General features: G+C 46.3%; 1 protein-coding gene across 1 annotated transcript in view; it reads right to left on the bottom strand.

Annotated features, from left to right (window-relative positions):
* Nucleotides 1-806: 806 nt before the first annotated feature.
* The window catches only part of SGPP2 (sphingosine-1-phosphate phosphatase 2), a 35,331-nt gene continuing 19,490 nt past the window's right edge, over nucleotides 807-16,647 (bottom strand). Inside the window, exons 3-5 of the mRNA XM_027650744.1 lie at nucleotides 10,162-10,341; nucleotides 7,603-7,692; nucleotides 807-1,614 (exon numbers count right to left, since the gene is read on the bottom strand). Of these exons, the coding sequence (XP_027506545.1) occupies nucleotides 1,072-1,614; nucleotides 7,603-7,692; nucleotides 10,162-10,341 (813 nt within the window). The 3' untranslated portion in view covers nucleotides 807-1,071. The remainder of the gene's footprint in view (nucleotides 1,615-7,602; nucleotides 7,693-10,161; nucleotides 10,342-16,647) is intronic.

Below are 16,647 nucleotides of genomic sequence, written 5' to 3' on the forward strand. Positions count from 1 at the left end.
CTCCTCCAAGTCAGCCAGTTGGGGTTTGTGTGGCAAGGTCATGGTAGTGAGGGGTGGCTTCTCTAAGAATGTGCCAGAAGCTTCCCCTGTGTCCAACAGAACCAGTGCCAGCCAGCTCCAAGACAGATCCACTGCTGGACAAGGCTGAGCCCCTCAGTAACAGTGGCAACACCTCTGGAATAACACAGCTAAGAAGGGGGAAAAAAACCTGTGCAACTGCAGCCAGAGAGAGGAGTGAAGATATGGGAGAGGAACAACTCTGCAGACACCAAGATCACTGAAGAAGGAGAAGTAAGAGGTGCTCTGGGTGCCAGAGCAGAGATTTCACTGCAGCTTGTGGCACAGACTATGTGAAGCAGCTGTCCCCCTGCAGCTCACGGAAGTCCATAGTGAAGCAGAGACCCACCTGCAGCTTGTGAAGATCCCACATGGGAGCAGGGGGATGCCCTAATGAGGCTGCAACCCTTTGGGAAGCCTACACTGGAGCAGTTAATGAAGAACTGTAGCCCACAGGAAAGACTCACATTGGAGAAGTTTTTGGAGAGGTGTCTTCTATGGGAAGGACCCCATACTGAAGCAGAGGAGGGGTGTGAGGAGTCCAACCCCCAAGGAAGAAGGAGAGCAGAAACATGTGATGAACCGACTGTAACCTCCATTCCCCATCCCCCTGTGATGGTGGGTGGAAGGATGTAGAGAATCTGGGGGCGAAGTTGAGCCTAGGAAGAAGGAAGGTGGAAGGTGTTTTTAATATTTTGTTTTATCTCTCATTTTCCTGCTCTGATTAGTTTGGTTCCCCAAGTCGTGACTGTTTTGCCTGTGACTGTAAGTGCTGAGAGATCTCTCCCTGTCCTTATCTCAACCGATGACCCTCTCATTATATTTTCTTTTCCCTGCCCAGCTGAGGAGTGATAGAGCGGCTTTGGTGAGCCCCTGGCATCCAGCCAGAGTCAACCCACCACACCAGTGCAGAAAGGCACAAAACACTTTTTGGTCAAGTTACCAGCCTTGATGGAGTTCTCGCGTCTCTGAAGTGGTGGTGCCGCCCGTCACTCAGTGAGGAAGGTGCTGATCTCACTTCAGCCCCAACAGCTCGTGCAGCAGCGGCACAATCACGGTAGCCGTGAAGCCAACTGAGGAGTATGTGATAAACTTATAGGGCACTTCAACTTCCAGTCGTCTCCGGGCTTCCAGGTCACGAATGGGAAACTTGTACCGATAACCCAGCACACCGAGGACCATGCTCTTCATGAGCCAGCGCGTCAGTAGAACAACTAAGATGCCTACAAAGAACCTGGCTAGTACAACCACCAATTTGCTGGTGATCAGAGGAAATCCAAGCTCCAAACTTTTGCTGGCATAGACTGGTGCAGTGTACTGGTTGGTTAACCAAAATCCCACAGTTGCTCCAGCTGTTGCTCCTAAGATAGTAGTGGTGTCTCCCCTAGTAGGGCTGTAATAGTCTAGTTTGGGGTAGTTGTAACATAAGACAAGAGGCACAACTATGGAAAGCAGTGGGCAGAAGGGACTAGTTAACAGCAAGTGATCTATCATGTCCCACGCAGGATACAAGAGCACGAGCAGCACGGCCGAAATCAGTGCTCCGCCGATCACATCCTGCAAAGAAATCACGTTTAGGAACTTTGTGAGACCTGGAAGGTAAACAAGATATTCAGGTGATGATAAAAGACCATTAGATGCATTGGTGGGTGCCCAGCAGTGGAGGAACACACTGAATTCACAGTGATGGCACTATTCATGTGCAGGGACAACCTGAAGCCTGTGCTAAACAAAACCCAACCCAGATACATACAGATGTGAATGTATCTGTGGACACATATATTTCCCCTGAACAAGTGAAATTCTCCCCCTCACCCACTCTCATGTTTTAAGGGCACTCTTCACCTACGACCTGAAAAGGCACACGCACAGCTCCACCTCAGGGACAACCTCGCAGTAAGCTGCCTTCACACAAACCCTTCCCCTCCCATTATCCTACAAGTAATTTCATCACATCAGCAGGATTATCATTCGCTTGCTTTGCATAAATGGGAAGATGCTGTCCTTTGTCAGAGACAAGCTCCCATCCTGGTAACACAAGCTCCAGGGATGAGAAGTGCAGAGCTGTGGGACGTGGTGCGTGTGCCATGATTTCTGCCAGCCTTGGCAAGAGGCAGGCACTGCCAGGCAGGAATACATCAAGAGGGAATTTGTTGCCCAAGCCACTGAAGTCTGGCTTTCAGTACAGTGCCTGAAGCAAGCACATAGTTAAACCCTAATTTATTAACAGAGGCAAATAAGGTGTTTTAAGAACTTGATTGTTGTCAGCTACAAAGCTGGGAAAGAAGACAGGAAGTAACCCTAACAAAAGCCGTGTGTATGAGAACAGCCAGGTAAAAAGCAATAAAACAAGTTTCCCTGTGCTGCTCTCAGAGGCAGCAGAGTTAGTACTCTAGTCACAAAATATACTGCAAAAGCTGAAGTTAGTCACAGACAGAAATGTCCCTCTTCTCAAGGTTGTTTCTTTTTCACCAAATCATGTCAGTGTGAATACTACCATGCTTGGTCACAGTCTGAAAATGAATTATTTATGCAAACTTCACTTTTAGTTAGGCAGGCATGAGGGGACTTTTTCACAACAGAAATATTTAATGGCATTCTGGTAAATGCATTACTCCAGTATGGCTGAACTTCAGCTCTTTACAACTTCCAGGTAATAGATTCACAGCATGTTTGGTTTTAAGCAACTTCAAGAGTCATTTTGCATATTCCTAATACAAATTTCCGCTTGCATTTATTCCCTCATTCATAACTTGAGGATAGCCATGGAAATACACAAAGTTGTTCACAGATATCTAGTATGTAAAATACTATTAGCTGTCCATATTTCATAATAATTCCTCTTTTTATATCAATTTTTAGGTGATAACTTTACATGCAAAGCATGTTTTGGCCCAACACTAAGTACCTCAACACAAAAGAGCTGAGGACTGCTCCCAGGACTGATGTTCAGAAATTCCATCCCCACTCTGTACCTCTATTTACCACCCTGTTATTTGTCCACCTCATATTAGAAGAAAAAGTCTTTCTAAATACCCCTCTATGGGTGATCAAGGAGTGAAGTCAAAAGCTGTTCACGTGCTTTTCTTTTCCAATTAAAGAGATGTAACTAAACATTATCATTCCCTCACAAAGGCTTTGCTCAGATTTAGCCAGCCAACTCCAGCAGTTCCCAACCCGGTTGCAGACAGTGTCTATTTACAAACCTGATTAAAGTTTTCTGAATTTTATTATCCTCCCCATTCAGCCCCAGTACAGTAACACAGCTGCTGTAGCTTTCAAGCAGGACCCAGATAACCAGCTCTGCCCCAACCAGTGGCTTATACCAGTGGTCTCCAAATGGGGTGCACAAGGCAACCCATTGGGCTGGGGGAAGAACATAGCTTTGGCACCACTAATGACTAAAATAAAATATACTTTTTTTTTTCAAAGTACTGTTTATTTGATTCTTCTCTTACATGTTTAAAGTCTATTTTGTGCATGTTTTATAACATATGTATCAGTACAGTAGTACATGTATGCAATTCCTAAGTAAATATACATGTATGTATAGGTGGTGTATGTTCAAAATTTTTTACTGAACAAAAAAGTTTGGAGGCCAGTGGTTTATTCCGTTTTTAACCCCTATCCACCAATATATGGGCTGCTCATATATTAGGAGCTTAAAGCTTATTAGAAGCTGCTGGAGAGCTCAGGACACACCCAGCCACGGCAGTCTGTGGTGACTTCCTTCGGTCCTGGTGTGCATGGACAGCTTTGAATTTTGAACACACAGAGATGTTCCAGACCAACCCTTTATACAGACATTTAGCAGTGAATTAATTATTTCCCCCCCTGCCTGTTAAACTAAGGAGTAAATGGGAAGAGGAGGGTCGGCTCCGATTTCTGCGAGAAACGCTGCTGTTCTGGACCCTCCCTGCTGTGCCCCCTGGAGCAGAACCCGAGTTTTTCCCGGGGGTGGAGCTGCTGTTAGCACTCCCAGGAAGCACATTCTTTCCTATACGCCTGTGTAAACAGATTAGCCTCTCGCCAAGCCCACAATTATAAAGGAATTTTTAAATAAGGGCAGGCACGAATTTTGCTCAAGGTGCAGTACTACCGGCAAAGCTTAAAATCCCCTGCTGGGATGCTCCAACTTCCTCAGCACAGATGAGCCCTCCACAGGCTCCATCTACCTCCCCAAAAGGCCTCCCACTGCTCTGCAGCTCGGCCCTCTCCCACATAGCACCAAACATCTGCCCCTTTTCAGCACCAGCGAGGCCTCGCTCTCATGGATTTTAAGTGGAGAGCTGCCAGTTTGCTTTGCTGCCCTAAGAACAGGCCACCGTGGGGTTTCTAATGCTGCACTCATTCAGATTGTTTTGCTGTGCACCAGGTACGTACAGAAAAACAACAGAGGCAAACACCCAGTTGCAGGTGATGCCTGGGATGCAGGACTGGGGGCTTCAAGATGCTCCCTGCCTGTCATCAGGGTCTGTGAGTACCATCACCAGCTGCCATTCTTGCTGGCTTTTTATTTCACTATGTCATAGAGCACAGTTTGGTGTAGGATTGAAAAAGCTTTCTGGAGGTGAGACCCTCCTACACTCTTCCCACTGAATCTACAGTTGGAATTGCAAACACTCACAAAATCCATCAGGCTATTAAACCGGCACAAACCTTCAAACGTTGGCACTCAAGCACCTTCCCTAATATTGCCAATCAAAGCAAAAATCACACTTTTCCCATTCTGTCTTGTGCATGGTCACCTATTGTCTGAGTTACCTTCATGTTTTCATTTAATGTGAAACTCCACCCGGTCTCCTAAAGATAAATATCTTATTTGGTTTCCATTCCTAAAGGTTACTTTATTTCACCCCCCAAGGACTGTACTGCACAGTGTGTAAAGTAATGTGAATATATTGTTTCTTGATCAGCTTTAAAATATTTAGGATAATTTCAGGATTAATGGTACTATTAAAAAACCTGCAATACAGCACAGGAAAGGGACAAAGTGGAGGCTCCAGAACACCCCCTCCTGAGCACAGTGTCATCAGTAGTAAATGCATCAACACTGAATCAGTGTATCTTGGGGGAAAAACAAGTGACTTTGTTTACAGAAACAACTTTCATGTTTCTTTTTGGTCATAAAAAGCGACCTTTTGACTCCTCCCCATACCCTGTACACAATGCTGGCCAGCACAAGGAATTATTGCTTGTAACTCAGGGCAGCTGCAGTACCAGTGAGGTTCTCACCACATCAGCTGTGGCTCTGGAGGGACAGGCTTCAGCAGCTGAGACAGGAAAACTTGTTCACTGCACTGAGGCAAGGACCAAAAACTGGGCCAATGTTTTAAGATGGCAAGCAAAGGGATATTTTCTAAAATACAATTCTCTGATGAAAAAAGCAAATGAAACAACCACCAGTCTTATTGTCTCCAATTGCTTTTTGTTCCATAAAAATAACTCCTAAAACCTTACGGATTCACTGTTTCAAAATGTGTCCAAATTTTTGCTTTGGCCTTTCCAGGTAACACCAGATTCCCTCTTTGCCAGGCCTTCATATTCCATCATCTAAGACCTAAAAGAAATGACCCTGCCTTTCCACACACATGGGACATTCTGGTGTTGAGGCGGTGAAGGTGGGTTGTTGTAACTAATTTATCTCTAAGCAGTGCAAGTGCATTGCTGGCACCCCATTCTTTGGCTGGGTGATGTTCTCCCAGTAACAGCCCAGGCAATGGGTGTTTATTCCCTTTTCCCTAAGCATAGTATTCATTCTGGTACAGCTATAATGGTGCAGATAGCTCTCATACCAGCTTACTACCTCTCCAGAAAGTCTTCAATGGTAACATCTCTTCTACTGACATGACTGTGCTTTCTGAGACCACTCTTGATTCAAAAGCGAGACCAGTGGTGCTGAAATACAAACTGATTTGTAGAGCTGAGACTCCAGAAGACAAGCTTCTGCACCCAAGCTACAGCTGTAGCAAAGCACAATGCAACCCTCCTTGTCACTCCTCTTGTGGTTCTTCAGACAGGAAAAATTCAGTTACATCAAGCTGGTGGATATATGTTACCCATCCACTTACTTTACTAAAATATGATAGTTAATACATAATTATATCCTTTGTATTAAAACCTCAGTTAAAAATCCAGAGGCTCTTCCAGCCAATGGCTTGGCTGAGCAGCTGCTGCACACTGCTGCAGGGAGAGGGGTTGCATTTGGGCAGCTGTGATCTTTGGGCCTCTCTCCATCTCAGTCCCCACCACAGCACATATGGGATGAAGACCCCAGCAAAGTACATTTGCCCTTTTGAAAGGCAGCATTGCTCCCACGTCAACTAAGGAGCTTTTTTTTGGTTATTTTAAAGCCCTTTTTTACCACGTCAAAAGCACAAAGGACGTTTTCTTCTTTACCCTAAAATCCATCTAAATTTAGAGAAGTCTTTCATTATAATGGACCAGCAAGAGAAGTATGCAAAGAATTTTTACTGATTGACTTAAGGTCACTAGCCAAGAAAGGGTGTCTCCAGCTTCGATATAAGTTATTGTTTTGATCCACTAGGCCTGAAAGGGAAGGTCAAGCTATATTTTATAGCTAACCCTAATCTCATAAGGGCTCCCTTTCTTACAGTCACCAAGTCTCATTACAAACATAATTACTGCTTAGTAAAAAAGATTAAATTATTTATGCACATGCAACCAACAATGCATATCAAACTCCTGCAGGGAAGAAGCCAGGATTTTTTATCCGTACTTGGGAAGCTGGACCACCACCCTGACCACTATATATAACAGATAAATAGTGTTTGCTCTTGTCAGGAAGGAACCAGTTACTGTGTTATCACAGGTACACTGAAATCTGTTCCTAAAACAGGACTGATGTCTCTAAGCAACTGTGCCCAACAAATCTGTCATATAAAGTCACAGATATTTTATGATTATTTTCAGACAAAGTATTTGCGCATCTTAGTCCTTTAAGAATTAGTTTCCTTCCAGCTGAAAACAAAAAACTTGTCATAATATTTTTATAAGTGCCCCTTGTATGGTAACAGGAGACCTGCTGACCCCCAGGCCCCCAAGGGCAGCTCACTTGCCATGGTTTACCCTCGTGACTCACCAACCTGCTATTCCTGCCCCGACACTCCCAGGCTAAACCAGCCCCGAGTATTTCTCGCTGAAAACAGTGATACTGTTGCACAAAAGGCTTAGCTAAGGATCAGCGTCAGTTACCCAAGTACATTCCTCACAATTAAAATTTCAAAATAGAGAACTACAATTGAGATGCCACCCCGACCTCACCCGGCTCCTCAACCTCCGCACGCTTGTGCTTCCCAAGTGCTATAAATCATTCCCCTGTGCACTCAAATAGCAATAGCCTGAGGGTTTCCTCACAGCTCCTTTGAATGCACAGCCTGAAATTCAGTGGCACAACTTTTATATCCCTGTGGTGGCATGGTCCAGGCAGGTCACACATCATTTGAAGAGTGGGAGATGGGAATCGCTGTAGGAAAGCAGAGCTGGAGGCACAACCAGCATGGGGTTGGTGCAGGGCATCCTTACCAGGACTGTGTGCATCCCCGTGTAGAGCCTGCTGAGACACACCAGGGTTGAAAACACAAACGCTGCTACCAGGCCGAGTTCAAATGGATACTGTGAAAAGGGAAAAAAATTAAAATAAATACACCCATTACACCAAGCAGCTGGACTGACCTAAGGATGTCTGCAAGGACCTCATGCTGGGAAGTGGCTCCTGACCTGTACTTTCCCAAAGAGATTAATCTGACCTGAAAAAAGACCCCACATCAGCCAACGTGCAATCCTGCTAGAAGGTCATTTCATTACCTGTGGTGCTGCTTTTGCAAAAATATAGTCTCAGTGTGGGGAATCCTGGGAAACAGATGGCATTTGCAGAGTTGTTCCCTTACAATATCTACCTTTAGCATGTTAGTGCTAAAGACCTTAAGAAAAAAGTCACAGTATGTAAAAAGGATGTCCAAGGTTGCACTGCAGCCTGAGCTCAGCCAAGGGGATTGTGACAGTCCCAGAGCCTGAGCAGATGTGTGATCAATAGTCCTCGAGCAGTGGGCTGAGAGGGGAGAATCAATGTCTGGGCTGAAACCACAATCCGGCTATTAGAGCAGTCAGGACCGCTCTTCCCCGTGACACTTAAAAGTTTAATCATCTTCTTATGAAGCTGTTTTTACTTAATTCCCTCTCCAAGTTGCCTGCAAACATGGAAAGAAGCATTTGAATAAGTCAATGTTTAAAAAGGAAAAAACCCTCCTACATTTGGTAAAGAATAAACTTAACATATTAGCCCTTAATCCACTCATTCAAATCCTGAAACCGAGTGGGCTGCTGGGTTCCTTTCAATCCAAAAAGGAGATTTTTCTGTAAAAAATAAACCAACTCAAAATACAAATAAATGAAATTAATTCACCCAATTTGACACAAAGTCTCCATCTTCTGCCAGAGGCTGCCAACTCACCAGGGTGGCCACAGGTCAGAGCAAAAATGCATCTGTGGAAATTTTAAGCATAACAACTCTCTTCTGACCCTTTCACCCAGCATATTCTAACCACCAAATAGAGAGCACAAATCCAGCTGCAGATGTCACTCCCAGTTCACAAAACACTACTTTTCCTCGCTTCTCTAAGCCTTCAGAGGATTTACACCCACTTTACCCCCCCCTCTTAGCGAGCAGCCTGGGAGCTAGTCCAGATCAGTAATTGATATTTAGGGTAGCTTGAGAAGATAGCAGCATAATGTTCTGGAAGATTTTTCTGTCCTAATAGAGGCAATTAAATCATTTAATTATTTGACAGTAGTTTTATTGTTTCATGGCAGCTTCCAAGAAGTGCCAGGCAGCCTGTGAAGAGCTGCATGTCCCAGTGGTCACTTGTTGATTAAAGAGGAGGAGAAGGTGCTGCTGACCAGGTCTTATTGGCAGCTCTGGCACATGGGATGGATCTGGTCTTCCAAGGATGACAAACATCCCATCTTATGGCTTCCTGTCCCCATCCCACTGTCAAGCTGTTCTGATCAGTTCCCACACAGTGATCAGGGAGCAGGGGGCTGGCAGCACAGCTTTGGGCACGACTGACCTGCTCACTTGTCCCCATGCTGTGGGCAGGAGAAAAGCCTGCTACTTCACAGCTGGGACCAGAGGGGTCTGGAAGTTAAATTGTCTCAGAGACCTCAGTGTAACTCAGAGATCCCCATTGCTATGAGCTGCAGTCCCAGGACGCAGTGAACAGTGGCCACCTTTCTCCCTGCACAGGGCTGGCACTGCAGGGGGGACACCCAGGGACACTGTGACAGCAAGACCCCTCTGGCTGTACTGCAAGCCCACTTGGTTACATGGATTTATCCTTGAAATACACTTGAGAGGGCTGAGAAACATGCTTAAGTACAATGCAGCCAGGAAGTTATTATGGCTAGAGTACAGGAAATGCATGCTTGGATTCATAAAATGAAATGAAAATAATCATCATGGAGAAATGAGTTTCTAGTAAATAAACCTTTTAGAAAGATAATGAGGGAAAATAATGATCAAACATCCCCAAGCAGCCTACAGCTCCAGTGCAGTGAAATTGCTGTTATTTCTCCGGCAAACAGGCTCTCAAATCATGTTGTATGCTGTTAGTCTAACATATGTTAGAGCCAGGGGATTTCCAAGGATGCTTTTCCTCTCATACAAAAAACAGGTGACACAGAGCTCCTTGGTTTCCCTGGGAGCTGGCCTGTCCTGACGTACAGCAGTGACTTGGCGGGCATGGGATGAGCACAAAATTCTGGCATTGGGCACCTTCCCTCCACGGTCACCCCATGTGAGAAAGCACAGTGAACTCACCAAACCATGGCAGGGCAGGGCAGCCTGCCCACAGTTCATGCTAAAGAAAGGAAATTTCCACTAAGTTTCTTTTTGTGTCTGTTATTGACCAGCTACAGGTAACCACAGGAAAGAATACATACACATCTGTGAAAATAAATACAGAGCTCCTCTGGAAGCGGCAACAGCTTTGGATTTGCCAGTTTTGTGTAGCTTGCTGGAAGCAGACACGTGCTTTTTTAAAGACATATATTTTCTTTTCCTTCCTTTCTTCTTGTACCCCCTACCTTGTACTGGTTCATGGTTGCAATGAAAAAGGAGAAGGAGATGGCTGTGGCTGCCATGGCGTGGGTGGAAGGCATCCCATACTCCGCGTTCGTCCTCATTTCCAGCTTGACGACAGGTGGTGAGAGAGGCCGAGGCCACTTCAGGATGTCCTTGGAGACCTGGCCTATGTACATCACTATCTGGGGACAGGAAAGGCCACAGGGCTGTCAGTCAGCACAGGCAACCGCCTGTCAGGCAGCCCACCCAACAACCACCTGTATTTCTGTGCTTTTTCCTGCAAAATCCACCCCTCCAAGTGCAGAATTTATCCCCTGAATTATTAAAGGGGTTTCCATTAGCTCAGTCAGCGAAGGAAGCAGTGGTTTTACTGCACCGTGTGGTAACCTGATCAGAAGTGGGACCAAAAGGAAGGTTGGCTGACGAGATGCAGCAATACAGGACAGTGTGAGACAGACAGCTGGCTCCCACCCCATGCCAGAGAAGTTTTAAGTTCCCTCCCTATCCCTCACACCCCCTCTCCTTCAAAGAAAACAGGTATAAGAGAAGTTTTCCCACCACCATCTTTGAATCACTGCCTTGCCCAGCCATGTCCCTCCCAGCTGCATGCAGCACCAGCTCCCCCATTCCCAGCAGCTCCCACTCCACCCACTGCACTAGGTGTTGCAGGAAACCCTCTGGGATGCACCACCCGTGTGGTTATTAAATTACAACCTCAGCATCCTTGGTGAGGCAGCAGAGGGAGAACTGGACAAGCAACATGAAGTACCAGTTCTCCTGCCTAACTCCCCAGTAAAAGGCTTTTGTTCCCTGCTTGGGATCCCAGAGGTTTAAGCAAAGACTCCATTAATTAGCTCCCAAGCAGAGCAACACTATTTTTGGCGGGAAATGTTGTATTCTCAGTTCAGCAACAGAAGCAGAGGCAAGGATGACCAGCATCCCTAAGAGGTGCAGTTCATCCAGCCATGCCCAGGGCACCCACTGTGTCGACATCCTCTGCTCCTTAGCAGCAGGCTCTTAGCATCCAGCGAGGACTGAGAAAAATCAGCCAGGCTGTCCCTGGAGGATGCATTTCCTTTCTATTTCCAGCCTCCTCCCTTTAGATAGTGTAGCCAGACATAGGCAAAGAAAGCTCTTCAAAACAAAGCAAACCTTTTTCCTTTTTTTTTTTAATATAAAAATCAGGTTAACTGATGTCTACCATGAAAGCTCAGTTGCTGTGTGAGACAGCTCACTGTTCTGCTTCTCACGCTTCCACTAGCAAAGGAGGGGTCTTAAAATAACATCCTTCCCATGCTGGTGTTAGCCATATGCTACAACAGCAACACGATCACCCAGTGCCACATTTGTCACCAGCCACATTACATCCCTCTCTCTCCCACCAGCCATTTAAAAAATGGCTTCACATTGAAAGAAAGACATCAGGATTCAGGATTCACATGTCAGGACCAGGAAAAAGCCAAAAGTCATGTCCTTTTCTCTACAGCAAAACACATGCTGTGGAGAGTGCTAGACTTACATCCAGCACCAGAGCCTGGAAAAGTGATTGCTGGTGGCTTTTCAGCCTTTATCCCTCATCATGTGAATCACGTTATTGCCTTATTATCAGCACCAGGTGTGACACTCCTGGCTGCTCCTACAGACACACAGGGCACAGAGCAGACAGCAAAGACCCTGCCCCAGACTGTCCACAGTAAAAAAAGGCTCAAGGAACAAATGTCTTTTAGAAAACACTGTGTGGGTTTATTTGGTTAATGCTACCAGTTTCCAAATGGATGCAGGCACATCTTTGGAAGTTAATTAAATTCTGGGGTAGAAAGCAAAATTACTCTCTCCAGCAGAACATAAAACATTGAGGCTGCTGTTTGTGATACCATCTGAGAGGCAAGGTAGAATGAGCCAGTTTATCAGCAGTCCTCTGTAATAATGACTTCCACTTGTGGAAGTATTATTAGTGCTGGTACGTAAGAGCATTACAGGAGAGGAAATGAGTCATCTCTAAAATGAAGGCTATGCTAGGACTCCTGTGATGGTGACAAACAGGCTGAATGCTTGAGGTGGTATGGGTAAGCAAAAATACCAGGCTTCCTCACAACACCCTCCTTCCTGGCATCCCAGATTAAATTCTGACCCTTCTACTTTTTAAAAACATGTATTGTACAGACGGTAAGGAGAGGTGAGACAACCTCTGTATAAACACGAAGAGGAATCCAGAATATGCTCAGGCTAAGCACTGATCTCTGACACACCAGACCTTTGCCTTTAGCTTATCTGGGTACTGTGCACGTGTCTTTACACACAATGTCCTGGATTATTTGGCAGAAGCAGCAGTTGTGGGTGCAGTAAAACATCCCCCACCAGCTGAACTGGCAGGCTTCCCCGAGAGGTGAAGTGCTCCTGTCTAAAGGCCACCCAGCACAGGTGTTGCTCTGCTTTGCCTGCACCCCACATGCTGCTCACACAAGCTGGAGGAGCCAGACTCAAACCACACTCATCTAAGATTTAAATAAAACCCATTCCAAAAGTTTTTCTGTACCCGTGTACATTTCCACCCAAGGGGTCTTCAAGCCCAAGGCTGAGCACTGGGGAAAAGAGGGAACAGGCCCTCGACCACAGAGCAAGCAGGTGCTGTTTGCTCTCTTGTAGGCATGGCAGAGAGCAAAACCTTGAAGCAAGTAATGCCTCCATGCTTAATTGTTCTGTTTGCTTCTTCCTTGCATTGCTGACATGTTTTGCCTGCCTAGAGTGCTGTATTACAGCTCTCAGTGCTGTTCTTCTGTGTTTATTTCTAGCACAGGCTCTTTTAAATAACCTGAGTTTCAAAGATGTATGGGTGAAAAAGGGGCACTGCTAAGGCTGGCAGGGAGGGAGGGGAGCTGAAGCTCAAGGATGGACAAGGGAAAAGTACCCAAAACCAGGCCCCAAACCTGGGCAGAAAGAAGCAATGTTCTTGAACATCAGATAGGTTCGCACAAGGAGCCCTTGTCCCAAGACCCTCACCACACTTTCCCACAGGAACCCCTGTTAAGGGACACTCAGGGACCCTGCTTTCCCTCTGCATTTTCCAGTCCTACAAGCTGTGGTTGAGACAAGAGCTACAGCGTGAGTCCTTATTAAGCAAATGATAGCAAAAGCAGGACCGTGGCCTGGGAGCAGAGGTGTGGTGGAGGGGTCACTGGCAACCATCATGCACATGCATAGCAGGGAAATGCCACCTTCCTGTCTGTGCTGAGGTGTGTGCATGCACACACAAGAAGTTGCTCCCATAGCATTGACATGGTGGGGACCCTCAGGAAGTTATGTCAGCTCCCTAACATTTGCAGGGTCACTTTACAGGGGCATGGCAGCACCAGCTGTGGGAAGTAAAGCACATCCCCTCAGTCCCTTCCTCCAAAGCCACAGGGGCACAGCCTGTCACCATGGGGCTATCCTCTGCCATCTTCCCAGGAGACCCTGGCCTCAGGCTGCACAGCTCTCACCTTAGTGCAGCACAAACCAGGCACTCCATTCATTGGCTGAATCTGTGAGCTGCACTCACAGGCAGAGGGAGAGCCCAGGGCAGGCTTTTCCTCTCAAGGACTCCTGCTCAGCACTGCACGGGAATGTGTTATCTGCATCTCACTCTGCTCCACAGCAAAGCAGTAAGCAACCCGGCTAACTGAGCCATGCTTGAAACCAAGAGTACAACTGCCCTAATCTGAACAGAAGTGAACAAGCCTCCTCTGTTTCTGCACTGCCAGGTGCTACCACACCAGTTCTGCAATTCCCATTCAGCTGGGAATGTGATGTGGCACAGACTGTGCCCGAGCTGCTGTCTCTCCCAAGGGTCTCGCATATATAACCACACAGGCTGAACACATGGGCCAGAGCAGCAAGCTGGACACACCAGTGTTTTTGTCTAAATCCAAGCCCATAGACACTGTCATTCAGTTTTGGATCCTGTGAATTTTCTGCTCTTTTCTCATACATATCCATGCCTTCCGAATGCAATGAAAATGACTCTGAAGTCTCCCAAGTTAAATCCTTACAAAAAAATGTAAGCATCGATAAAAAAAAAAACCTGGGTAAGGACTTCTTACTTGTTCCCCACTCAAAATTATTTTTTATTAATACTGTGGCAACTTAAAATCAAGACTTCCCTCCCTGGTGCCTACCAGTACAGCTGGGGTGGCCTGTGCTGTGTGAGGGCAATAACAATCATTTACAGTAAGCCAGGGTATCAGGTGAAGGAAAGGCAAAGCTTTATTGCCACTTTGGGTCAACAGCATTACATTTTACTACACAAAGGCAATTGGCAGTTGCTATAGCAGCACGACAGCCTCTGTAGTCTTTTTCTGAGAGCTTCCTCTTAATTTGCTCTGAGTCATATATATGGTCTGTCTCCAAAAATATATCCTCACCTGGGCCTTTACATCATGGTAAACAAGATGAATCTACCTTTGTCATTTTAACAGATCTTGCTTTATTGAACAATCACAGAGTTAAACTTGAGGCATTAGCATCCACACAGGTCCAGATGCCAATTCATTTGTTTCAACATCTGCAAGACTTCCCTCTGGGGTAAGAGACTGCTCCCTTCCCTCTGAACATTTTAGTCCCATAATGTGACCTGTCTCCTAGACATTTGCATACCTCTGGTATTGAGTCAATCATCTAAGAAGAGGTTTTTCTCACCTGCAGGTGTTGTCTGGCATTTGCAGTGGTTCTCCCTCACTCCTCTCTCAATTGCTGCAGGCAGCACTCTCGTGGCAGGAAGCAAGAGCGCTGCAAGCAGATTTACCGCCACAGTGCAGATGCACAAGAGGGCATACAGACACACAGCCAAGCCAGTTCTGCATGCAGAGGCACAGCACCAGTGCCTCAGGGCACGATTTCCCCTGCGGAACATTCCTATGGCAGCTGCCCAGACCCCGAGTCTGGCAGGATTGAGGAAACAGGCTCAGTGCTGCAGGTGTGCTGTGTGTGGCCATCCTCCATCACCCTTCCCCTGCCACGGCCTCCACACAGGGCTGGACACACCTGAGCCTCCCACAGGCATGTGAAGGTCAAGAGGACAACTCTTTTGTATTCTGTAATATTTCAGCTAACAAAGAGAAACCAGAACATGTTTATTTTCAACTTCTGATTTTATAGCTCTCCTATTTATGCTATTGATCTACTAAAAGGAGAAGATGAAATTCAAGAGGAGACATGGGGTCAAAAAGCATTGGCGACATCTTCTCCGAGACTCACAGTGTGGCAGCCTGGCTTTGAATCTGCTGTTTTGGCTCCAAAACAGAAACTCTATAACCTGGCTCTAGAAACCCTGGCCTGCAGTAGCATATGTCATCTTCTCAGAAAGGAAACTCACAGTTTGAAAACGATGTTGTTTTGGGTTTTTTTCCATAACATTATGCACTGATAAGAGTGACCAAGCACATCAGGGGAAAAAAGAAGGATGCACTATTAATAAACTGGCATTTGCAGATTAGTCAAGCAGAAGCAAAACTGTATGCGGTTGCCAAGGCAGGCATGACTTTCATTTACCATACAGGAATTAAACGAAGCACCCAGGCTGCACCATTCAGAGCTTCTGTTCTCAGCATCCCCCAGCGAAAGCTTAAGTGACCAGAGAAACACTGCAGCAGATAATAGCTGTGACTGTGTCCCTTGAGCATCCCTTGGTTCATGGGGAAAGAGGAGCAGGGAAAGGAAGAGAACGTTCTTGTGGAGATACTCCTCCTACCCCCAAGTCAATGCCAAGAACTACGGTTTGGCATCAGGAAAACACACCGTGAAAGTCACTGAGCAGCACTGCTGGCCTTTTGCCCTGGCAGCAGCCCATGTGGAGGAAGCCCTGTAGAGCAGAGGAGCCCCAGGCACCCCCAGCCTGGGGGGGCCCTAAGCCACCCTCTGATTTTATCCTGCTCCCCATCCCCTCCCTGAACCCCCTGGCTGCTCCCTGCATGCAGATATGCCAAGGGCTGGGATCCTCCTTGAGGCACACATGCCTTATGGGAGAGGGCAGCTGGCTGTGGGAACTCAAGGATCTGCCATTTCCAGCCTGGTTATTGCTTTTCAGAAAGTACATCAATCTTGTGCTAGCTGCACAGGAACTTTACATGTTTTCCAAGGGTTTAGTCAGGTCCAGTGGGACCTTCAAGGTCACACTGAGCTGGTGGGATGCTCAGACACTCGGGTTGTCCCAGCTCCATGATGGGAGCAGCAAATCTAGGAGGCAGGTCTCCAGCCCACCACAAGCATCTCAGCACACACGTCATGGCAAGGGTCAGCAGGAGACAGGGAGAGAGGAGAGACAGCATGGAAAGCTTCCTAGAGAAACTTATATATATATACATACATATGTATGTGTGTGTATATGTGTGTGTGTATATATGTGTGTGTGTGTGTATATATATGTGTGTGTGTGTGTATATATGTGTGTGTGTATATATGTGTGTGTGTATATATGTGTGTGTGTATGTATATATGTGTGTGTGTATGTATAT

Source organism: Corapipo altera, unplaced genomic scaffold (assembly GCF_003945725.1).
Source record: "Corapipo altera isolate COAL_440 unplaced genomic scaffold, ASM394572v1 54, whole genome shotgun sequence".
NCBI classification, from domain to species: Eukaryota; Metazoa; Chordata; class Aves; order Passeriformes; family Pipridae; genus Corapipo; species Corapipo altera.